General features: G+C 40.3%; 1 protein-coding gene across 6 annotated transcripts in view; it reads left to right on the top strand.

The window, feature by feature from the left end:
- sptan1 (spectrin alpha, non-erythrocytic 1) overlaps positions 1-24,014 on the top strand; it is a 52,557-nt gene that overhangs the window by 25,795 nt on the left and 2,748 nt on the right. For 3 of the 6 annotated variants that reach the window (XM_041810483.1, XM_041810484.1, XM_041810480.1), the window contains exons 22-51: positions 1,433-1,631; positions 1,727-1,831; positions 1,919-1,951; positions 2,059-2,094; positions 5,523-5,570; positions 7,605-7,696; positions 7,795-7,939; positions 8,074-8,255; positions 8,338-8,437; positions 8,527-8,724; positions 8,805-9,055; positions 9,372-9,534; positions 10,067-10,081; positions 13,503-13,634; positions 14,027-14,164; positions 14,245-14,349; positions 15,701-15,909; positions 15,994-16,114; positions 16,728-16,849; positions 16,925-17,057; positions 17,138-17,236; positions 17,326-17,485; positions 17,866-17,942; positions 18,029-18,238; positions 18,325-18,621; positions 19,008-19,120; positions 19,503-19,520; positions 20,697-20,751; positions 22,434-22,630; positions 22,715-22,768. In XM_041810483.1, coding sequence (XP_041666417.1) covers positions 1,433-1,631; positions 1,727-1,831; positions 1,919-1,951; positions 2,059-2,094; positions 5,523-5,570; positions 7,605-7,696; positions 7,795-7,939; positions 8,074-8,255; positions 8,338-8,437; positions 8,527-8,724; positions 8,805-9,055; positions 9,372-9,534; positions 10,067-10,081; positions 13,503-13,634; positions 14,027-14,164; positions 14,245-14,349; positions 15,701-15,909; positions 15,994-16,114; positions 16,728-16,849; positions 16,925-17,057; positions 17,138-17,236; positions 17,326-17,485; positions 17,866-17,942; positions 18,029-18,238; positions 18,325-18,621; positions 19,008-19,120; positions 19,503-19,520; positions 20,697-20,751; positions 22,434-22,630; positions 22,715-22,768 — 3,807 coding nt within the window. The remainder of the gene's footprint in view (positions 1-1,432; positions 1,632-1,726; positions 1,832-1,918; positions 1,952-2,058; positions 2,095-5,522; positions 5,571-7,604; positions 7,697-7,794; positions 7,940-8,073; positions 8,256-8,337; positions 8,438-8,526; positions 8,725-8,804; positions 9,056-9,371; positions 9,535-10,066; positions 10,082-13,502; positions 13,635-14,026; positions 14,165-14,244; positions 14,350-15,700; positions 15,910-15,993; positions 16,115-16,727; positions 16,850-16,924; positions 17,058-17,137; positions 17,237-17,325; positions 17,486-17,865; positions 17,943-18,028; positions 18,239-18,324; positions 18,622-19,007; positions 19,121-19,502; positions 19,521-20,696; positions 20,752-22,433; positions 22,631-22,714; positions 22,769-24,014) is intronic. The other 3 variants (XM_041810485.1, XM_041810481.1, XM_041810482.1) reach the window with 3 other exon arrangements.

Raw genomic sequence — 24,014 nt, 5'->3', positions numbered from 1 at the left:
ATGAGTTATGATGAATATCACCATAATGCATAAAGATCAATACAGATATTAGATGTGCCAAGAAGTCATCTAATTTGGGTCTTTATGACCAAAAAATGCCTTTGCCCCTACCTTTTGACATTTCATGAACAGTTCATCAAATCAGAAAATTCAGCACTCAGCTGGTGTGCTGAGCAATCTCATGCCGTTTACTGTGCAAAAAAATTATTAATTTTCTCAGTTCAGGTCTTTAAAAGTCTTAGATTTGATTTTTAAAAGAACATAGGAACCCTGAAAAAATAAGAAGGATTTACAAAGCAAGACTCGGTGTGGACTTACAAGCCCAAAACTCTGATTTCTAAACATCTGCACTCTGGAAGGAGTTGTCCAAATGCTGTGTGTTTTCAGTGCTGTTTTTGTGTTAGAGCTGCACAGTTAATCTAGTTGCTGTTTTAATTGCAATGTCAGGCTGTGCAGTTATCCTATAAAAGCATTATTTTCAAAAAGGAAAAACTTTTATTATTCTGGAAAATAAGTTATTTCCAAAGCAGTACTGTAAAGACTTCTGGTTTTTGCAAAGTTTTCATCATTATTCTCTACATTCATCCAAACCAAGCAAGTAGACTCAAAATATAATTGTTTTATGTTTGTTTGTTATCACTAATGCAATTGCAGTCAGAATATTCTGCAGCACCAAAGAGAAATCAGCTGATATTCTTCATTCTTTTGTGATAGTCTCATTCTTTTTGTGGCTCCTGATGTAGACTACCTGTAGTTTAATTGTAAAGACCTAAAAAGTGTTTTTTTCTTAGCTTAAGTGGTGTTTTCTGTTAAAAACTGACATGGCTTTGGCAGAGGTGTTCACTTTTACAGCACAGTCAAAAATCCAAACCCTTGTTAATTTATGACACACATTTAAATGTCAGAGTGTGAAAAAGACCTCCACCTCTTTACAAGGCCTTGAAGTCCTGTTCTTTCTCATTCCGTACTAGAAATCATTTCTGTTTGGACAGACAGACAGACAGCACAGGTGTAGAAATTCAAGACTTTATTCTGCCTTTTTTTCTAAATAAGAAGGCTGCTAGAATGAAGTGCCTCACAGAGGTTGCTCGGCTTGTTTTTCTTTGTTGTACGAAGCATTTAGAGGGTTTGAAGAAGTCAAGTCAAACTGCAGGCACACTTCTAAAACAAACTAGTTATTTAATGCACAGGAGAAGGAAGGGGCAGAAAGCATCAACAAAATGTGAAGTATGTGACAACCAGCAGACACCAGAAATAGCCATCAGTATAAACAGATTTATTATAAGGGTGCATGGTTCTCCATCGCATCATCATTATCATCAACAGTCATTTTTAAGTCTTTAAAAATGAGCCTCTGTCTGACAGAAATGGTAAGTCTGTAGTGAACAGGAATGATCTGGTCATATTCTGAGGTTTTATTTTCATTTTAAAGGTACGGCACTCTGCTGGAGCTGGGAGAGAAACGCAAAGACATGTTGGAGAAGAGCTGCAAGAAGTTCATGTTGTTCCGCGAGGCCAACGAGCTGCAGCAGTGGATCAACGAGAAGGAGGGCGCTCTCACCAACGAGGAGGTCGGATCAGATCTGGAGCAGGTCGAGGTCCTGCAGAAGAAGTTCGACGACTTCCAGAAGGTAAAGTTATCCTGAACTAGACTAAAAACATAGAGAGAACATCAGCATTTATTGTGCATCATAGAAATGTGATAAGTTCTCTTGTTTTTCTCCAGGACTTGAAGGCCAACGAGTCTCGTCTGAGGGACATCAACAAGGTGGCGTCTGAGCTGGAGTCTGAAGGTCTCATGGCTGAAGAAGCTCCCATGGTTCAGGCTCAGGTTAGCCTTTCCTCCCTGACTTTACTGCACCAGTCAACCTTTAATGATTTAACTTGGCCTTAATGAGGATCTTGTTCTTATTTGCAGCAACAAGAGCTGCTGGGTGCTGCTCCTGGCAAGGTTGTAAACATTTCTATCATTTAAATACGTTTTCTTCATATTTAAAGTCTATTATTTACATATTTAAAAGTAAACTTACTGGCATCACTCCTTGTTTCCTCTAACAGGATGAAGCTGATTCCAAGACGGCTTCTCCCTGGAAGGTAAGCTCCATCACACAGTCTGTCTGTAGAAAATGCATTCATTCATCTGTTTATGTATTTTAAAACAAAATGCATCAACTGAAAAGATTTGACAACATGTCGATCTTGATCTGATCCTGTAACTCTGCATGACTGTTCAGCATTGGGTTGATGTTTGAAACTGGTTTGTCACCTCAGGAATAAACTGCAATCATGAAGGTGAAGGTGTGTTCAGACCTGAAGTAAAGAGACATTTGGCTCATTGTTGTTACATGAAATATCAATGCAAAGCTGTCGTTACTAAAGTCAAGACAGCTGACAGAGTTTCTGTGAAATAAGTCACACTTTTAGAAGAATATAGCCGTATAAATGCAGAGACATGCACCGCCACGAGCATAAGTGTAGCTGCATGCATCCTAACATGACTGAAAACTCCACTGTCCACCTCACAGCTCACATCCTGCTGATGCAGACCAGACCAGTGGGTTTTAGCACCGCTTTTTAACGTTGTTTCTCCCTCATTAGGTCCTAATCCTGCGTGTAAAAAAACAAAGGCTATGCTGCTGTGTAAACAAAGCTTGTGGAGGGTAACCAACGATTGAAAAAACTCCTTAATTCATGACGAGCGACAAGCATAGGGTAGCGTAACCTGCAGGCTGTAAGTTTGTCTGTTATCACCACAGGCTTAGGTCGACGACCGTATTACAGCAGGTAACTGGAGCCTTCAGGAGTCTGCAAGAACAGATGCCATGGAGTCTTATTTTCTAGATCAGGGGTGTCAAACTCAAGGCCCGGGGGCCAAATCTGGCCCGCGAGGTCATGTCATATTCTTACTAGAACAGGTATATAATATAAAAATGCAAATTTATCCATTATGATTTAAAATATACTTTTTTAATTCATAAAAATGTGAAAAAGTAAAGAGTAAAAATAATTAGAAAGTCAAGAATGTGGAAAAATAAATGTATTTGTTTTTATTTGATATTTTTAGTATTGCATTTCAAAATTACGACTTAAACTTATGATTTCGACTTTCTATTTAACATTTTGACCTTTAATAGTCACAATTTTACATTTTAAGTCATATTTTGACCTTTTTAACTCATTATATGAATTTTATCTCATATTTTGACCTTTAAAACTCATGATTTTAACTTTCTATCTCATATGTTGCCTTTTAAAAACATTATTTTGACTTTTTATTTTTTGGTTTTAACCCTTTGAACTAGTATGTTTGACTTTTTACCTCATATTCAAACTTATCATTTTGCCTTGTTGTATCCCAAAATCATTTATCAAAAACTTTTTCCCTCTGTAATTCATTCCTGGTAAAAATGAGTTTTAAGGGGGAGCAGGTGGCCTAGTGGTTAAAGGTGCTCCCCAAGTACGCAGGCGGCCAGGGTTCAAACCCGGCCTGAGGCCCCTTACCGCATGTCTCTCCCCCCACTCTTGACCCTGTTTCCAACTCTATCCACTTTCCTCCTCTATCTAATAAAGACACAAAAATGCCCAAAAAATAAATCTTTGGGGCGCGCCGGTAGTCGAGTGGTTAAGGCACACACCATGTACGCAGGCGACCGGGGTTTGAATCCGGCCCGTGGCACTATTTCCTGCATGTCTCTCCCCGCTCTCTTCCCTGTTACCAACTCTATCCACAGTCCTATCAAATAAAGGCAAAAAGGCCAAAAATAAATCTTTAAAAACAAAAAAAAGAAGAGTTTTAAAGTTAAATGTTGACCCTGTCAAGCTCTCAGGTTAGACCTTAATTCAGAATCCGGCCCCTGCTGTGACAAAGTTTGATACTCCTGTTCTAGATTTTTCTCTAGTTGCCTGATGCTATGTTGTTTAAGCAAAACTTAATTTGGAAACTCAAGCATTTCTAAATTAAATTACCAAATGTTTCTGAAGTTTTTGTGTCGTTTAGACTAGGGGTGTAAAGGTATGACTATTCATACCATTCTGATTCTGTGCTGGCCTCTCAGGACGGTACGGACGTGTTTGAAACAAACATGGAGCAGCAAAAAAAAAAAAATACTCACCTGAAACGTCTGCTGTTTGAGAGTACTTTGTTTCCCAGTGAAATGCAGCAGTGGACAAAAACCAGGACAGGACAGAATCAGTGCGGACATAATTCAGCCGGTGCATCGCTGATGGAATCAGTTAAAGCAGGGGTGTCAAACTTAGAATTAAGGTCTAACCTGAGAGTTTAACAGGGTCAATGAATTACAGAGGGAAAAAACTTGGCACTGATGATAAATGATTTTGGGATTCAATAAGGAAAAATGATCATTTTAAAGGCAAAAATCTGAGATAAAATGTCAGACTTATTAGTTTAAAGGGTCAAAACCCAAATTAAAAGTCAAAGTAATGTTTTCAAAGGCAAAGAAATGAGATAAAAAGTCAAAATCATGAGTTTTAAAGATCAAAATATGAGACTAAAGTCATAATTATGTCTCCTAAAGGTTGAAATATGAGTTAAAATTCATATAATGAGTTTAAAAGGTCAAAATATGACTCAAGATTTAAAATTGTGAATCTAAAACTTCAAAATATAAGCTTAAAAGTCATAATTATGAACTGAAAAGGTCAAAATGTTAAATAGAAAGTCAAAAATCAAAAGTTTTAAGTCATAACTTTGAAATGCAAATCTGAAAATATCAAATGAAAACACAAATACATTCATTTTTCCACATTCTTGACTTTTTATCTAATTATTTTTACTCTTTCAGTTTTTTATGATTTAACAAGGCTATTTTAAAGCATCATGGATAAATTTACTTTTATATTGGAGGAAATCTGCAGACCTCGTACCTGTTCTAATAAGACTATGACATGATCTTACAGGCCAGGTATAACTGTACCAAGGGCCGGATTTGGCCCCCGGGCCTTTAGTTTGACACCCCTGAATTAAAGCATTCAAAACAGCAGCACACAAACAAATGTGAACATTTCTGTGAACAGGAGGAAAGAAAAGATGAAACGCAGCTCTGTTAGGAAGTCTGTTAGCCCGCGATAAATGTGATGTTTAAAGCAGCAGACTGTACACCAGGCCACACATAGCATGCATGAATTGACTCTCAGTTTTAGATGTTTTCCTCTCAGACATGCCCGTCTTATGAAATAGAAGAGCAGAACTTTCCTTTTGGTCTGAATGCAGCTTTGAGGTTTAATGGAACATGATTAGACATTACCGAGACAACTGGGAAGTCTGGCATCTTTATTTACGTCTCCAGGTGTCTCAATCATTTACTGAAATGTCATTGGTTCATCATAATCCAGTTTCTGAGTCTGCTCTAGTAATGGTTGCAGTGCTTACTACATCTTTTGAGTCTTGGATTAAGGACCAAGACGAGCCCTGGGAGTCTCCATAACACTCTTGACTGGTGTGGTGTTTCTCTCTTTTTGTCCTCCTCCCTTCTGTCTGCCATGTTTGTTCACTTTGTGTATAGAATGTACGCTTGGCTGTACAAACAACGGCTAACTTTAATACTATCAAGGTAAGATGAACTAGTCCACCCCGACCCCCCCCTCTCTCTCCTGTCTTGCATCGTGATCAGAAAACTAACCCCATCATCGTGGTTCTTTTTTTTTGATGTGACATGATCCGTGTCTGCCGTCCTCAGTAGCCTGAGTTTAACCTCCAGGAGTGGTGTTGTTTGGTCCTGTCCACCATGTTGTCAGCCTTTTTGTTGGCTGTAGTATGACGGATTGTTTTCATACTACAAAGTGACGTCCACAGCATCTTTATGTACCACCTCCCCTTGTAGCTGTTGTTTTATTTGTCCTCATACTGTGTTCTGTTCTACCCGTGCATCTCACCCCATTGATTTACCTGCATCTGTTTGTCCATCACTATCTGTGCACGCCAATCACACAAATTATCACACATTTTATGAGCTAAATATCTGTATCTGAACAATCCTTAGCACACTTAAAATCATGATCTATAAAGGTGCTTTTCCACAACAGGAACTTACCCTAGGAACCTTGTGAGGGGCTGTGTTTTAAGGTTACACCCTTTCTAAATACCCTCTATGGATATGACATATATCTGATACCACAGAGCAGTGATACTCAACGTGTGGCTCGTTTATGTCTTCATTAGAAAAATTATTCCCCCAGAAAACCTTAAAAAGGGAACATTGACCTCAGAAATTAATCTCCTTAATCGGTTTGTTCCCCAGGCTGATACAGAAGGCTTTAACTGTCAAACCCATTTTTGCCACATTTATCCCATTGTTGCCCTTTTCACAATTTTTTTGCCTCTTATCACCCAATGAAGCTATCTTTGCCATTAAATACTGATTTTTTCCAACGTTTTTGCCTTATTTTGCTACTTTTGACTACTTTTTCACCATTTCTGCCACTTTTATCCCATTTTGCTCTTTTCACCTTTTTTTTTTTTTACATTTTTCGCCCATTTAAGCTGCCTTTTGCCATTAAATACCCCTTTTTTTCCTATCTCTTTGCCCACTTTTGCCACTCCTTTTTTCACACTTTTTCCCATTTTTGCCACTTTTATCCCTCTTTTCCCCCTTTTCACCATTTTTTCAACACTTTTCACCAATTTAAAATACCTGTTGCAATTAAATACCACACGTTTCCTATTTTTTTGCCCTGTTTTGCCACTCTTGACTGCTTTTTGCCCATTTCAGTCACTTTTCTCTTTTTTTTTTGTCACGTTTTTGCCACTTTTGGACCATTTTGCCCCTTTTCACCATTTTAAGCTAACCTTTGCCATTAAATACCATTTGTTTCCTCTTTTTTGCCCATTTTTGTAACTTCTTATAGCCACTTTTATCTAATTTTTGCCTCTTTTCACCATCTTTGCCCATTTAAGCATTACTTGCCATTAAATACCACTTGTTTCCTTTTTTTTTGCCCTGTTTTGCCACTCTTGACTGCTTTTGCCCATTTCAGTCACTTTTCTTTTACTTTTTTGTCACTTTTTGACCATTTTAACCCTTTTTCCCCATTTTTTGCCCATTTAAGCAACCTTTTGCCATTAAATACCACTTGTTTCCTATTTTTTGCCACTCTTGACTGCTTTTTGCCCATTTTAGTCACTTTTTTCTCTTTTTTGCCACTTTTGGACCATTTTTGCCACCTTTAACTTATTTTTATTGCTACTTTAACCTGTTTTTTCGCCACTTTTCACCACTTAGAGTCTGGCCCTTGCAAAGGTATTTTTCAACAATTTGGCTCTTTGGTTGAGCAGGTTGAGTAACACTGCCATAGAGATGTGAAACAGGCTATCTGCCATGTCTGGTTAGGGCCTTTAGCCCACAGTAGCCTAGCAGACAATTTAACTCCTTGAATTAAAAGTTCCTTTAGCTAAAAGTTCCTGGTACTCTTGGTTGAAATGCACCTTAATCTGACCTCACAGTTTTAATTACACCTCATATTTAGGCTGTGACTAGTTCACACACTGAAAATTCTGACACCAAAAAGATCAGAAACAAGCTGCAGAAGGACTGGGACAGCTCTGAGAAGAGTAGAATAGTTTATAGTATTTATTTCTTCATTTATAGGAGCTGAACAATCGCTGGAGGTCTCTGCAGCAGCTCGCTGAGGAGAGAAGCAACATGCTGGGAAGTGCCCACGAGGTGCAGCGATTCCACAGGTACAGTACAAGCATTTTAAAATCTCAACAACTATTAATGTCAACAATACATGTGCTTTATTCTATAATGATAAGAAAACTGAACGTTTTCTTCTCAGGGATGCTGATGAAACCAAAGAGTGGATCGAGGAGAAGAACCAGGCTCTTAACACCGATAACTACGGACATGACTTGGCCAGCGTTCAGGCTCTGCAGCGCAAACACGAAGGCTTCGAGAGAGACCTGGCTGCCCTTGGTGATAAGGTCAGATCAGCTTTTAGTAATGCAGAGATTCTAGCTTCTCTACATCCAAACTTGTGCTGGAACGCTAGAGTTTTAAGCATTTTGTTGGATCTTATGCAGTTTAAAAGAAGGAGCTTGAAATTTTCCCCGTCTAGGTGAACTCTCTGGGTGAGACAGCAGAGCGTCTGATCCAGTCTCACCCCGAGGCTGTGGACGACATCCAGGAGAAATGCACTGAGCTGAACACAGCATGGAGCAGCCTGGTGGGACGGGCCGACCAACGCAAAGACAAGCTGGGCAACTCCCATGACCTGCAGCGCTTCCTCTCTGACTTCAGGTAAGAAGAGTGAAAATGTTGGTGTGAGAAAGAGAGATGTCAGCTGAAGAGAAACGTTAAAGATCCCTTCTTGTGTCCACAGAGATCTGATGTCCTGGATTAACGGCATCCGTGGGCTGGTGTCCTCGGAGGAGCTGGCCAAAGACGTCACCGGAGCCGAGGCCCTCCTGGAGAGACACCAGGTACTGATCTCCTCCTTTTCCCCTCAAAATTTCAGACTTTCTCTATCTTTCCCAACACATCTAAACTTTTTCTTTCCCTACTTGTCCAGGAGCACCGCACAGAGATTGACGCTCGTGCTGGAACCTTCCAAGCCTTCGAACAGTTCGGTCAGCAGCTCCTGGTTCGTGGCCACTATGCCAGTCCTGAGATCCAGCAGAAACTTGAAGCTCTGGACCGTGAGCGTGCGGACCTTGAGAAGGCCTGGGTGCAGCGCCGTATGATGCTGGACCAGTGCCTCGAGCTGCAGGTACTGAAAAGTTCATCCATGGAGTCACCAGTCAGAATCATCCCGCTGTGACCCACCACCGACTCTTTCTTCCTCTTCAGCTCTTTAACAGGGACTGTGAGCAGGCCGAGAACTGGATGGCGGCTCGTGAGGCTTTCCTCGCCAGCGACGACAAAGGCGACTCCCTGGACAGCGTGGAGGCCCTCATCAAGAAACACGAAGACTTCGACAAGGCTATCAACGTGCAGGAGGAGAAGATCGCTGCTCTGCAGTCCTTCGCTGACCAGCTGATTGGAGCTGATCATTACGCCAAACCGGAGATCCTCAACCGCCGCCAAGAAGTCCTGGACAGGTAGGAAACATCTGACTGTTATAGATTTATGCCCAGGGCTTAAAGTAGTCTGGCTCTGTGCCAGATTGGTAGAGCGAGCTCCTGCTCTTAATCTTCTAGCCAATCAGGAGAGAAGAGAGATTTTTGCAATAATCATAGAGTGAGATCCAGCGATTTTGTGTTGAATGAATGAATGACAGTTAAAATTAAGCTTTAAACGAAGAAAATATCTAAACAGTAATTTGAACATCATGTTCATTGTTATAACTGTTTAGAAATCAAAATACATCCCTTTTAAAAAAAATGAAGATCACTACACTTCAAATGTGTCTTTTAGATGGCTCCGTCTGAAGGCTAAGATGATCGAGAAGCGCTCCAAGCTGGGAGAGTCTCAGACTCTGCAGCAGTTCAGCAGAGACGTTGACGAGATCGAGGCCTGGATCAGCGAGAAACTGCAGACCGCAACCGACGAATCCTACAAGGATCCGACCAACATCCAGGTACACATTCTGGTTTTAATGAAGTAGTGGGAAAGGAAACGTCACATATAAGGGGGGACAGAGTTGAAAGGGTTAATGGAATCATTAAAGGCTATGACGTTTGTTTACCTTTTTTATACTTGATAAAGTTTTATTAGAGAACACAAATCTGAATTTTTTTATTCCAGCTTCTTTGGTTTTTAATTTCCTTGTCTAGTTCCGTCTTTGCTGCAAGCCTGACTCCTCAGGTTTATCGATATTTTATAGAAAAAACTAAAGTTATTAAAGGAGACTGTACAAACTCATGAAACATCATTAAAGCTTCTGCTGTAGAAACTTAATTTTTAAACTCAACCACTAAATTAGAGCCTTTATCTCTGATTCTACTGCAGGCTGTTGGACTAAAAGTGTACAGTGTCTCTGGCTAAATAAAAGTCTAATCTTGTCCTGTTTTATTGACGATGCTGTTCTTTAACTGTGTCACATCCCTCCCTTTGTCCTGTCTGAAGCCAGACTGAATTTTTTTCTCCCACTGTCTTATTTTTGATTTTAGCTGTCCAAGCTGCTGGTAAGTTTGCGTAGTGTGTCAGCTCACTAACAACCGAGCAGGTTATCCTGGTTTGTGTCCACGTCTGTGCTGTGTGTTTAGACACGACGTAGAACAAGCGCTCCATCTCCAGTTTGTCACCTCATTAGCACCATTCAGAGTCCGCTTCTTTCCATCTGGGTTTAATTTTGTTAATTTAAATCATTTGGCTAATTTCTTTGTTCATGTTTATCTATTTTATTCCAGGTTTGTTTTTCCATCAAAGGCTATTAGTTGTTGGTTGTGGCTTCCATTTTTATGTCCAGCTCCTGAGGAAAGTTTGCTTTAAAGTTGCTTCAGATTTTAGAATTCTAACTTTAAAAGTAAACCTTTAAATTAAACTAAAAGTAACCCAGACTAGTATAAAAACTGTAAATGCAGTCTTTGTTTCCTGCCTGTCTAGGTTGTCACAATACATGAATTTTTACATAAAAGAAGAAAAAGTCACATTCATTTTTTTGATACCACAACAACAATAATAGAAGGCTTACTCATTCGATATTTTTTTTAATTTCATGTGAAAAATGGTGAGCAAACTCTTACACCCTCTAAAATGAAAGCTTTTCACCAGCATGCACCAGTTTGCTGCCATTTTTGATGCTGTCATTCCTCTCCTGTCACCATGAAGTAGATGAAATGCTTTAAAGTTTGGGTGCTTTTTGCTTCGGTCCATCATAGGGGTGTCCTCTACTAAGGATTTACATAGTCAAATCTGATTGGTCAGATTCACATAGTCAAATCTGACTGTATTATAAATAAACCATGTAATCAAACTGTTAGTCCTGCAGACTTGGAATAACCGTTTATTCTCTGTGAGGACTCTGTTCCTGCTTTTTTCTTACTCATTAGCGCCGTAGACGGCGGCCGCGGTCCACAGCCTTGGTTTTAGAACGCTTCTCGCCAGAACTACTGTAGCTAGGTTTCATCAGTTAGCTTCTGCTTTCCTCAGTCGCACCTTGATTAGTCTGACGACTAGAAAAGCGCTATACACACTCAAGTCCCTTTACCAGTATTATCCATAGAAATGTTTTTAAATGGCTCCCTGTGCTTTTATATTTTCCTTTGTTTGTGGAGATATCACCTAAAAAAAAAACCTGAAAATGCTATTAAGGATTGCAGTGTTAATTTTGGCAGCGATTTTTAATTTTAGTCTTTGTCTTTAAAAGAACTGTCTTTCCGTTTTAGTCACATTTTAATCATTTCTATCCTTTTTAGTTTCAGTCTAGTTTTAGTCCATAAAAGTCCTCATATTTTAGTCTTTACTTTTAGTGCAAGCATTTATTCTCTTCCTAAATCTGGTACCAAATCATGGTAGTGTGTTCTCTGTCAAACCTGGGGTCCCTGCTTTCTACAGCTGAGAGGCAGAACAGATACAGATGTGTTGTTTTCTGACAGATTTACCCACAATGGAGAAATATCACAGATTTTGAATGACTGACAAAAACTACATTACATTTCAGTCTAGTTTTAGTCATCACAGATCTATTTGTCTTAGTCTAGTTTTTGTCATGGAAAAAAGGCTGTTGACGAACATTTTTAGCTATAATTTAGTCCACAGAATTAACACTGAAGGATTGCTGTCCTGGAAATTTTCCCCATGAAAAGACTAGTCAGATAAATTTCTCCTCTGCCATTGCTGTAGACCAGTGATACTCAACGTGGGGCTCTTTTATGTCTTACTTGAAACATTATTACCCCAGAAAACCTTAAATAAAGGGAAACTTTGACCTCAGAAATTATTAATTGCAGGTCACATTAATCTGTTTGTTTCCCACGCTTACACAGTAGGCTTCAATTCTCAGTTTTTAAATTTGTCTGTATATTTTCTTTGCCCTTGTTTGCAAATTTTTGCCACCTTTAATCCATTTTTACTGCTTTAAGCCCACTTTTGTTACTTCTTTTTGACACTTTTTTGCTCTTTTATAATTCTTTTCACTTTTCACCCATTTAAGCTGCCTTTTGCCATTAAATGCCACTTTTTTCCAAATTTTTTGCCACTCTTTGCTGCTTCTTGTTTTTTTGTTAGTTTTAGTTTTTTACAGATAGATGTCAGGGCTGAGTGAGCATCATACATTTTTAAAAACATATTAAACAGGCTACTCTTCACTTATCATTCATTTATTTAATGATGTTTGAATACAACTCCAGACATAAAACTACCACTGTGTGAAGTCTTAACCAATCAGATCAGGTCATTTTACTCACCCCAGGTGCCAGTCAGTCTGGTTGTGTCAAAGACTAAAACTAAGGAGATTTTGTCTCCATTTTTATTTTATTTTAGTTAGTTTTGTAAGCGCACAATACAGTTTTAGTTAGTTTTCTTTTTTTTTTTTGGTAAAACTTAGTTTTGATTTAGTTTCAGTTAACTAAAATGATTTTTGAATTTTAGTTTTAGTTAGTGTTAGTTAACTATAATAACCTTGCTTTCCACTCATTTCGTTGTCATGTTTTTACCAATTTTTGACCATTTTGTCCCCTTTAACTTATTTTCATTGCCACTTTAACTCATTTTTGCCACTTCTCACCACTTAGATTGTGGTACTTGCAAAGGTATTTTTAAACAGTTTGGCCCTCTGGTTGAGTAACGCTGCTGTAGACAAAGCCAGTATCAGAAGTCCCTTTTATAAGTCCAGCTCCTCTCTACTGAGAGCGATGCGAGCACAGCAACAAAAACCAGCTGACATTTAGAGAATTTATGTGATGAGGATGCTGAAAACTCAAACCAAAGCCCTGCATGGTTCTAATATTGCAAACCATTTAAAAACTTGCATTAAAAATGCAAGTGTATATTTATACAGATCATCTATGATTTATGTTATTTATTTGGAGGAAACCTATAAATGTAGAATTGGACCTTTAACACTGAATGATCCTTGTTTCATTAACAAATGAGGCTCTTTCTGATGAATCTCCTAATAATCGACTATATCAGGTCACTAGTCATAGTAATAATAGAAGCTTGTGGTATTGAAAATGTATAAAAGCACTAAAATGTTGACAACCTTTCTCAGTCCAGGATGTTTAAAGACTGTCGAGTATCTGTAGGTCAGCTTCACTAATGGAAATCTCTAGAAAGATCTGAAATCCCAAAGCAACTTCGGAGCGATTCTCCCCTCAGGTTTGTTCAGGACGTTGTCCTCCACACCGCCATGTTTTGTTCTCCGTGTGTCGTCCTGCTTGTTTGTCCATGTCGGACACACTCTCTGTCATCTTTTTATTCTTTGTTCATATTTTAATTCCCCTCCAGTTTTTACATCCTACATTATTGGTCAAACTTACTTATTTTCAGCTCTTGCTTGGACTGTAAGTATGAATAAAGGCTAGATTTAAAGGACACTTTTCATCATGAAATGTGAATTTCCACCATGTGGTTCTCATTCTTCATCCATCCTTCCTGCTTCAGAGTAAACATCAGAAACATCAGGCATTTGAGGCCGAGCTGCATGCCAACGCCGACCGAATCCGAGGCGTCATCGATACCGGCAACGCCCTGATCCAGAGAGGAGCCTGCGCCGGCAGTGAGGACGCTGTCAAGGTATGAAATCCTCATGCTCGATTAAAAAAAGGACAAGTTTATTATTTAACAGATTTTACCTGTTTTTCATCGAGTCTGAAATTTAAAATGTGTCTGAAGGTAAAAACTGCAAAGGTTTAGATTAAATGTCTATACGTTCTGCTGCATTTTTAACATTATGAACTGAGTTTGATGTTGACGTTTTCAGGAAGTATCACCAAACAGCAGCTGTTGGCTTGCTTCAGTTAAGATGACAAAAAGATCCAAAAATGTTAACAGAAAGAAAAATCCAAACTAATAAAATAGTATGTCTGTAGATTTCGTACAGGTAGACTCAGTCTTGCACAGTTAAATGTTTGCAGCAGTAACATAAAGAAATGAAAACTCTCTCAAGCATGTTCTGTTTCCCTCAGGCCCGTCTGAACGCTCTGGACGAACAGTGGCAGTTCCTCGTCAACAAATCTGCAGAGAAGAGCCAGAAACTGAAAGAGGCCAACAAGCAGCAGAACTTCAACACGGGCATCAAGGACTTTGACTTCTGGCTCTCTGAGGTGAGAATCTGCAGAACACAGAAATCTGTGTGAAAGCTCAGAGATGATCTTCTATCTGATGCATGTTTTATCTTTCCCAGGTTGAAGCTCTTCTAGCCTCTGAGGATTATGGCAAAGATCTGGCCTCAGTCAACAACCTGCTGAAGAAACACCAGCTGCTGGAGGCCGACATCTCTGCACACGAGGTTAGCAGACGACTCAATCAGAGCTGCTCCACATCTCTGTCCAGCCTGGTTCACAACTTCTCCCAACATTTAGCATCTTCACTTCAAGTTTTCAGTAATGCAGTTTCCTGCATCCTGTTAGGACAAGATCCTCTGACAGAATATGAGCTTCTTCTGTGAAACTTTCTCAGATTTATGAAGTTTATAAGCCTCTACATGTGTTCCCAAAAAGCTGCAGGAACTTTTATTTATGATTTCCTGCACAACCTTTATTATTGAGACCAGGAAAAGAAAAAAGTCACAAAGAAATGTATTTGTATTAAAAATGAAATAAGGAAAAAACTCTCGTTTCTCATTTGCAGAGATGGGCAGATTTATGCAGGATTATGATTTCTGCAGAATGACTGGAATGACTTGGTTTTACTAGTGCTGTGCAAATTTGCCTTTAAACTGAAAATTCATGCATATAAATGGATTAATAATCTAACTCAGTGATATTCAACTTGTGGCTCCAGAGCCACATGTGGCTCTTTTGTGATTATTTGTGTCCCTTTTATGTCTTGATTTTAAATATTATTCCCCCAGAAATACGACCTTTTTTGGGCCATTTTGCAACTTCTCTTGCCACTTTTTCCCCATTTATTCCATTTTCATCCAATTTTTGCCCTTTTTCACCATATTTTTGCCACTTTTGCCCACTTAAGCCAGGTTTTGCCATTAAATACCCCTTTTTTCATATTTTTTTTGTCCAATTTTATTTTTTGCCCATTTTTGAAACTTCTTTTTTTTCCTAATTTTTGCCACTTTCAGCCCATTTTTGTCACTTTTTTTTGGAGAAGGAGAGTGGATAGAGTAGGAAACAGGGGCAAGAGCAGGGGAGAGACATGCGGTAAAGGGCCTCAGGCCAAATTCAAACCCGGGCCGTCCATGTACATGGGGCGCGCCTTAACCACTCTGCCACCTGCGCCCGTCACAACAATTTGTCTCTTTGGTTGAGCAGGGTTGAGTAACACTGCTCTGTTACTGTGCATGTTTTACTCTGATTGGCTGTTGCAGAAGTATTTTGTGCACCCGTTGATAAAAATGCTTTAAATTGAGAATTAATACGAAAGTTTGTGACTAATTAGCATTTTCATTTTCAGGTTTAGACTTCAGTAACTTTCATTACAAATATGTTTGCATGTGGGTTAGCTGTAGGCCGGTGAACACTTTGGTTAATATCAGACCAACAAATTTAAAAATAGCTGCTGTCCATCACAGATACTTCAGTGGGGCTGGTTTTGAGACAAACGTTGAAGACCTGGGAAAGCATGTAAACTTACAAACCCAGAGTCGTGAAGAGATCTTCCTACCGCCTCTCTCTTCTCCTCAGGACCGTCTAAAGGATCTGAACGGTCAGGCCGACAGCCTGATGGCCAGCAACGCCTTCGACACCTCTCAGGTGAAGGACAAACGTGATGCCGTCAACGGACGCTTCACCAAGATCAAGAGCATGGCTGCAGGACGCCGAGCGAAACTCAATGAGTCGCACCGTCTGCACCAGTTCTTCAGGGACCTGGACGATGAAGAGTCATGGATCAAGTAAGAGATCTGATCGTGTAGTTGAGGATAGCACATGGTTATAGAAAGTGATGTATGACTTTTTACATTTTATGTTGGACACAGAGAGAAGAAGCTGCTCGTGAGTTCGGAGGACTACGGACGTGATTTGACAGGAGTACAGAATCTGAGGAAAAAACACAAGAGGCTGGAGGCCGAGCTGGGAGCACACGAACCGGCCATCCAGGTGAGAGTGGTAGTTTTTTATATCACAGTTATTAGAGGAGATTGTTGAGCTGGTTTACACGGGGACAGAGGTTACGTAAAGTAGGCCTCGATTGCTGATTGGAGGACAAATCTGACGCCTATTGGCTCTGAAATGATGGAGCATAAATAGAATTTTAAGGGCAAACATGTTTACTCCTTTCAGATTTAAAGCAGAACTTCTGCAGCATCTTATATACATTGTACAGCTCAAAATAAACTGTAATGTTATTGTGCAGAATTCAAACAAGTGATGTGACACATTCAAGTCCAGCTTTGGGTTGGATTGTGATATTTCTGAAATCTGGACAAAGACGGACTGTCAGGTTTCTAAGGGCTGTCATGCAGACTTTCTAACAGAGAATTCCAAGCTTTCCATGCATCTACTTGTTTGCAGACTTTTGCAGGAATTGCAATTGTAAGAACGAGTTGCAGTAGAGAATGCATACTGCGGCGTTTTGCAGAAAGTAAATTAATTGTAAAAATGTATCTTAAAGCCAACTTTAAACCAAACGAAGCTACATTAGCATGCTAGGTTACATCTAGTCTTCTGTCCTTGGTTGCCGGGTAAAAATTCACTGGTGCCGTGTTTTCAGTCGGTGCTGGACACCGGGAAGAAGCTGTCTGATGACAACACCATTGGTCAGGAGGAGATCCAGCAGAGGCTCGCCCAGTTTGTCGACCACTGGAAGGAACTCAAAGACTTATCTGGAGCGAGGTAAGATGATCTCTGTGTCAGGACAGACAGAGGAAGACTGAAATTAGTGTCTAAGTGTGATGTGTCTGCTCTCAGGGGAAAGAGACTGGAAGAGTCGCTGGAGTACCAGCAGTTTGTGGCGAACGTGGAAGAAGAAGAAGCTTGGATTAATGAGAAGTTGAATCTGGTTGGAAGCGAGGATTACGGAGACACACTGGCTGCTGTGCAGGTCAGACAGCACTCCGTGGTATTTAAGGAGTGTCTTTTAATACGTGAGGATGAGTCAAACTGAACATTTTTGTCAAACAGGGCCTGCTGAAGAAGCACGAAGCGTTTGAGACGGACTTCACCGTGCACAGAGACCGAGTGAACGACGTGTGCGCAAACGGAGAGGAGCTCATCAAGAAGGTGCTCCAACCATGGCGTAAAGAACGCAGATTTTTGATTTATTAATACACAAGTAAGAGTTTCTGAAGTTAGTTTGTATTTCTCAACAGAACAACCATCATGTGGACAACATCAGCGCCAAGATGGCGGCTCTGCGAGGAAAAGTGTCAGAGCTGGAGAGAGCGGCGGCTCAGAGGAAGGCCAAGCTGGATGAGAACTCCGCCTTCCTGCAGTTTAACTGGAAGGCTGACGTGGTCGAGTCCTGGATCGGTACGGAACCATGCAGACTTCTGTGTTATTTAACTGAAGCAGGATGGAGACCAGAACCTGGTTCTGCATTTTTCAAACCTGTAAAATAACTAACGTTTTAGCTCATTGATGCTGTTAGTGAGTCTGGTGGGTTTTATGATGCAACATGATTTTATCTCATTGCTGGTGCAAAAACATCCATCAGTTCTTCTAAGAGGAAACAAAAGCTCAAAGCAAATCAGCACTGAGCAGCCAGTTAAAGCCAAATGTGGAACCTTTGACTGTCTGTAGCTGTAAACTAGAGATGTTTATAGGCTTCAGTTTTAACCCTAGAGTAAAACTCTGAGATTGTTCTTGAGCTGAATTTTCAGATTTTTCCCCTCTTTGCTTTTTGTGTTCAGGTGAGAAGGAGAACAGCCTGAAGACCGACGATTACGGCCGAGATCTTTCCTCCGTGCAGACTCTCCTCACCAAGCAGGTATGACATCCTCTCTGTCAGCTCTCTGATTACACTTCTCTACCTTTGCCTTTCCTTTCGTCACTCTTGCTTTTCTCTGTCTGCAGGAAACATTCGATGCCGGTCTGCAGGCTTTCCAGCAGGAGGGAATCACCAACATCACCGCTCTCAAAGATCAGCTCCTGGCCGCCAAACACGTCCAATCAAAGGCCATCGAAGCTCGTCACGCTGCACTGATGAAGCGCTGGAACCAGCTGCTGTCCAACTCTGCTGCTCGTAAGAAGAAGCTTCTGGAAGCTCAGGAGCACTTCAGAAAGGTCGATATAAAATAACCCTTACGCTCTAAACATAATTCATCTTAAAGCCTCTGCCAGTACATGATTTAACCATCACATTTCTCCAGGTCGAGGACTTGTTCCTGACGTTCGCTAAGAAGGCGTCGGCCTTTAACAGCTGGTTTGAGAACGCCGAGGAGGATCTCACAGACCCGGTCAGGTGTAACTCTCTGGAGGAGATCCGGGCGCTGCGTGAGGCCCACGAGGCGTTCCGCTCCTCACTGAGCTCGGCTCAGGCCGACTTCAACCAGCTGGCCGAGCTGGACCAGCAGATCAAGAGCTACCAGGTGGTTTCTAACCCGTACACCTGGTTCACCATGGAGGCCCTGGAGGAGACCTGGAGGAACCTGCAGAAGATCATCAAGGTCTCATCTTCTCATATGCCCTGCTTTCTCTTTCTCCGCTCAGCTGCATGCATTCTTCCGACTTTGAACTAAAACAGCAAAGAAAAGGCTCAGTGTAGTCTTCACCTCTTTACGGAGGTGTTTTTAGTGTCTGGGTCTGTTTTATTCTTTGTTTTCTTCAGGAACAAAAAAACAGAATTCACATTGTCTGGATTTTACTCCAGAATTTGGTTGAAAATATTTAAATCAATCCTTCTTTAACGAGACTCTGCTGTCAGTGTTAGTAAAATGCAGAAATGTCCTTTTTTATCTCTCGGTTATATTGGATATTTTATGAGTGGCTGGAGATTGTTTGCCGGTGCTTTAACCTTCCTGACGTTTCCTTCTGCGTCACTGTCTGACCTCAGGAGAGAGAGCTGGAGCTGCAGAAGGAGCAGAGGAGGCAGGAGGAGAACGACAAGCTGCGTCAGGAGTTCGCTCAACACGCCAACGCTTTCCACCAGTGGCTGCAGGAGACCAGGTACAGGGCGAGACTTTCAACGGCCCGACACAGACGTCGGAGATTCTTTCACATTAATAAAAAGTGTAAACTCAGCGTGGACATTTTAAAGATGAAAACGTCTCTGATGCATGATAAGGTTCACACATTTAACACGCCGCTGTGTACGTCTCTGTAGAAACAGAGACGCTGGATCTGTGCAGGAGCTTCTCTTCCACATCAGCTCAGCATGCTCACACGTCTAGTGTTTGCTCTTTTCCACACATGAGCCAGAGAATCAAACACATTCAGTACTGTGTGTCTAGTGTGTTATGATTCCAGTGTCGCCATCTTAACGTGTATTTGTCTCTCTCCCTCTCTTTGCTGCTTCCTCGCTGGTGCTTTGGATCAATCTGCTAATCAGGACGTATCTGCTGGATGGGTTAATATCACATTTTTCTCTTTGATATCTGAGTGATTGGAGTGTTTGGATTTGTGAGATGTTTGGATTATTGGTTGATCTTTTTTGCCTTCTGTGATCTTTATGTTCTCGTCCTTCCTCCTTGACTTCCTGTGGTGATTTCTTTGTGTTCATTCTTTGTTTTCTTGTCTGTTTAATCTCTCCTCCTCCTCTCTGAATAGCATAGCGTATCGTCGGGTTATCTATGTCTATCAGTACCAGGTTGCTGACGATCTTTCTGGAAGGTCTACCTCTTTAAGCCTTGCTCTGTTTTTGCTTCCTCTGACCCTCACAGAGCCATCAGAGCTTTGTGACTTCATGCACTTGGGGCTAAAACCACCATGTTGGGCTGTGGTGTGCACAGTAGACCCTCCTGTAGAACTAACTCTCACTCTCGTCCTCAAACACGGGACGAAGGGGCTGGATGTGACCCCGTTTATACCTTACATTTGCATCCTTCTTGTGCACTCAGATACCAGGATGACTGCAGTTCAGTTCATGCATTCACACTTTGCATTAACAGTTCATCTTCTGTGACGACCTGCAATCAGAGCTCTCTTTTCCAAACATCTCAGTGTTCTCCATCAGCTGATAGGGTGGTCTTTCACCACCAGATGAAGGCGTCTCAGACCCCCTCTGTTTGCAGGCAGAGCTATCAGTTATCAAACTGTTTCTGGGTGTGCATCCACATAAAGGTTTAAGGATTACTACGTGGTATCTGAATGACCAGCATGGATGTTAACGGCAGGTCTAAATGGGGTCATAGTTCACCTCAGGGATGGAAACTGCAAAACACTGAGATCTGTAACTCCACAAACAGTCCAACAGTAATATTTAAAGCCATTTGGTGCCATTATATTAAACTTAATGTGTGCAGTGACTCTCCATACTCAGTAACAAACCTCCATTTTCACGAAGCACTAATGCTGCTCTGCAGTTTCCAGGCCTGTGTGCAGAAGCCCTGACCTCGCATGGTTTGGGTTACAGTAGGATTTTGATGTGAATGTGGTGGGAAAGAGGGCTTTAATGGGGGGAATGAACTCCAGTCCACCTGTAAACATGATTTAATTCAGGGTTAAAGTTTCTGTGAGAATGTGAGCGTGTCTGAGTAGACGCAGCTGTACTTCCTCCTGTCTAACATCTCTGTGCCGGTGTCAGGTCATGTATGGTGGAAGAATCTGGAACCCTGGAGTCCCAGCTGGAGGCCACAAAGGTAAATATGAGCCACTTTTACAAGATACTGTGCTAGGATGCAGTTAGGCATGTCTCTCTGTCATGTAGCTTTTTAACCTTCTGATTTTGAGGGATTTCCTCACAGGTTTGGAGTTTTTACCCTTCTTTGACTTGGCTACATGTAGCTCTAGTGTAGTGATACTCAAAGTGTGGCTCTGGAGCCACATGGGGCCCTTTTGTGATTATTTGTGGCTCTTTTATGTCTTAATCGTAAATATTATTCCCCCAGAAAACCTTAAAAAAAGGACAACTTTTTGCCTTTTTCACCATTTTTTGCCTCCTTTGTTAGCAACATAACTCAAAAAGTTGTGGACAGATTTTGATGAAATTTTCAGGAAATGTCAGAAATGGCATAAGGGGGAACTGATTAGATTTTGGGAGTGATCTGGATCTAGGAATTTTTTAAAGGATTCTCCACTATTGGGAGATAGGGCTAATGGTGGAGGTCTGCACTCTCCAAGTGCTTTTCTAGTTTCCTACTTTTTTGCCCATTTTTACCACTTTTTTTTTCCCAAATGTTGCCACTTTTATTAGATTTTTGCCAATTTTAGCTACCTTTTGCCATTAAATAAAACCCTTTGCCCTAATTTTTGACACTTTTTTCCATTTTTGCCAATTTAAGCTACCGTTTGCCATTAAATGCCAGTTTTTCCTACTTTTTTGCCCATTTTTAAGACTCTTTTTCCCAGTTTTTGCCACTTATCCAATTTTTGCCATTTAAGCTACCTTTTGTCATTAAACAAAACTTTTTTCCCTAATTTTTAACATTGTTTTTCCAATTTTGCCACTTCTATCCCATTTTTTTGCCCACTTAAGCTACAGTTTGCCATTAAATACCACTTTTTCCCTACTTTCTCTCATTTTTGACACTTTTGTACAACTTTTTACCAATTTTTATCCCATTTTTTTGCCTTTTATCACCATATATTTACCACTTTAAACCCATTTAAGCTGCCTTTTGCCATTAAATACCACTTGTTTCCTAGTTTTTGCCCATTTTGTCAATCTCAACTGCTTTATGCCTATTTTAGTCACTTTTCACTCTTCTTTTCCCACGTTTTTGCCACTTTTGGGCCATTTTTAGCTACATGTAACTCAAAATTTTTTCACTTTTTACCCACTTTTGCTACTTTCTGACCCTTTTCCTCCCCATTTTGCCCATTTCCACCCATTTTTGTTGCTTTTTGACCATTTTGCCACCTTTATAACTTATTTTTATTGCTACTTCAAGCTGTTTTTGCCACTTTTCACCACTTAGATTGTGGCTCTTGCAAATGTATTTTTCAACTTTGGTTGAACAGGGTTGAGTAACACTGCTGTAGTGTTTTCTGGAGGTCTGAGAGAGTGTTTCTAATAAATTTACACACAGCATTGATATCATTTTGTCCTAATATCATCATGATCATGATGTCTTACCTGGCCTTTGGTTTTACCTCTGCAAGCTGAAGTTACCTGCAGGAGCTCTTTCTAAAATCAAGTGTTCATTCATGCCTTTAATCTTGCAATGAATCTACAGAAACACCAGAATGTCTCTTTATTTCTGCACGTTTATCTTAGGAGGATTTAAATGTAGGCAGGCAGTCAAAGACGTGTGTCCTGCGTCGAGGTCAGCCACGGCGTGCCAGCTTTTCCTGATGTATTTTTTGTGCGTCTTGTTTGCAGCGTAAACACCAAGAGATCCGAGCCATGCGCAGCCAGCTGAAGAAGATTGAAGACCTGGGAGCGGCGATGGAGGAGGCGTTGATTCTTGACAATAAATACACAGAACACAGCACGGTGGGCCTGGCCCAGCAGTGGGACCAACTGGACCAGCTGGGAATGAGGATGCAGCACAACCTGGAGCAGCAGATACAGGCCAGGTAGATGGCATCACAACACATCAGTCTGGTCTGATCTCTGCACAAATCTGGGCTGGTTCTCATGTTCTTCACTCGCTCTTTCAGGAACACCACCGGAGTGACGGAGGAGGCTCTGAAGGAGTTCAGCATGATGTTCAAGTAAGTGCAGGGAGCTCTGCAGGAGGACTGGCCAGTATTTAGTTTAGAATACTATTACTGCCAGGAGTTCAAAACCACATCACACTCAGCGAGCAGAGAATGAGCCTGTACAGGCGTTTATTCAATCCTTTAACACACAGATGTCAAACTCAAGGCCCGGGGGCCAAATGCGGCCCATGGTGCAGTTTATCTGGCCCACAAGATCATATAATATCTTAATAATTAGAGCTGGCCCCCTGGATGAGGTCTGCAGATTTCCTCCAGTATAGAAATGTAAATTTAACCTTGAAGATTCAAAAAAATCTTTGTTAACCCTTTAAAGCCTGAAAACACAAATAATAGCCAGAAAATTCTCATTTTTTGGAACTGAAATATTTATTTCACTTTCTACTGAATTCCAAAAAATCCAAATTTCCATAAAATTTAACGTATACATTTTTTTGTATCACATTTGATTCATGAGGTGTTTTTTGGTAACTGATAATCCACTTGAGGGCATTTTTATCATTTATAAGATTGTATTCAGATGTTTTTTATTAGTTTATTGATCATATCGATTAGATAGAAGTATCATAGAAGTTTTGATCAAATATGAAACAACAGCCTTTATGGGGTTAAATTATAAAAATCTGAAAAAGTAGAAATAACCAGATAAAGTCAAGAATGAGGGAAAGAAATTAATTTTTCATTTCATATTTTTATTTTGCACCCCAAGATTATGACTGAAACTGAGGATTTTGACCTTTTATGTCATATTTTGACCTTTAAAATTCATAATTTTGACCTTTTCTTCATATTGTGACTTTTTAAACGCTTAACTTTGACTTTTAATTCCATATTTTCACTTTTTAAACTCCTGATCGAGAATTTTATCTCATATTTTGACCTTTTAGAGTCACAATTTTGAATTTTATCTTCTATTTTGACCTTTAAACTCATGGTTTTAACTCTCTATCTCATATTATTGCCTTTTGAAAACTTCATTTTGACTTTTAATTCTGTATTTTGACCTTTAGGACTTACAAAGTTGACTTTTTATCTCAGATTTTGAGCCTTTAAACTCATTTATTTATTTATTAAGCATTTATCTGACACGGACACACAGTAACATTGATGCTGTGATATTTAATCATTTTGACTGGAGAAATCTTAAAATCATTTATCATCACTGTTTAATTTCCCCTGTGATTCATTACCTGAGACAACACGGTTGACAGTTTTTGGTTAAATCTTGACCCTGTTAGGC

Source organism: Cheilinus undulatus, linkage group 17, assembly GCF_018320785.1.
Source record: "Cheilinus undulatus linkage group 17, ASM1832078v1, whole genome shotgun sequence".
Lineage (NCBI taxonomy): Eukaryota > Metazoa > Chordata > Actinopteri > Labriformes > Labridae > Cheilinus > Cheilinus undulatus.
The sequence above is the reverse complement of the archived record's forward strand: the minus strand, read 5'-3'. Positions and strand labels throughout refer to the sequence as shown.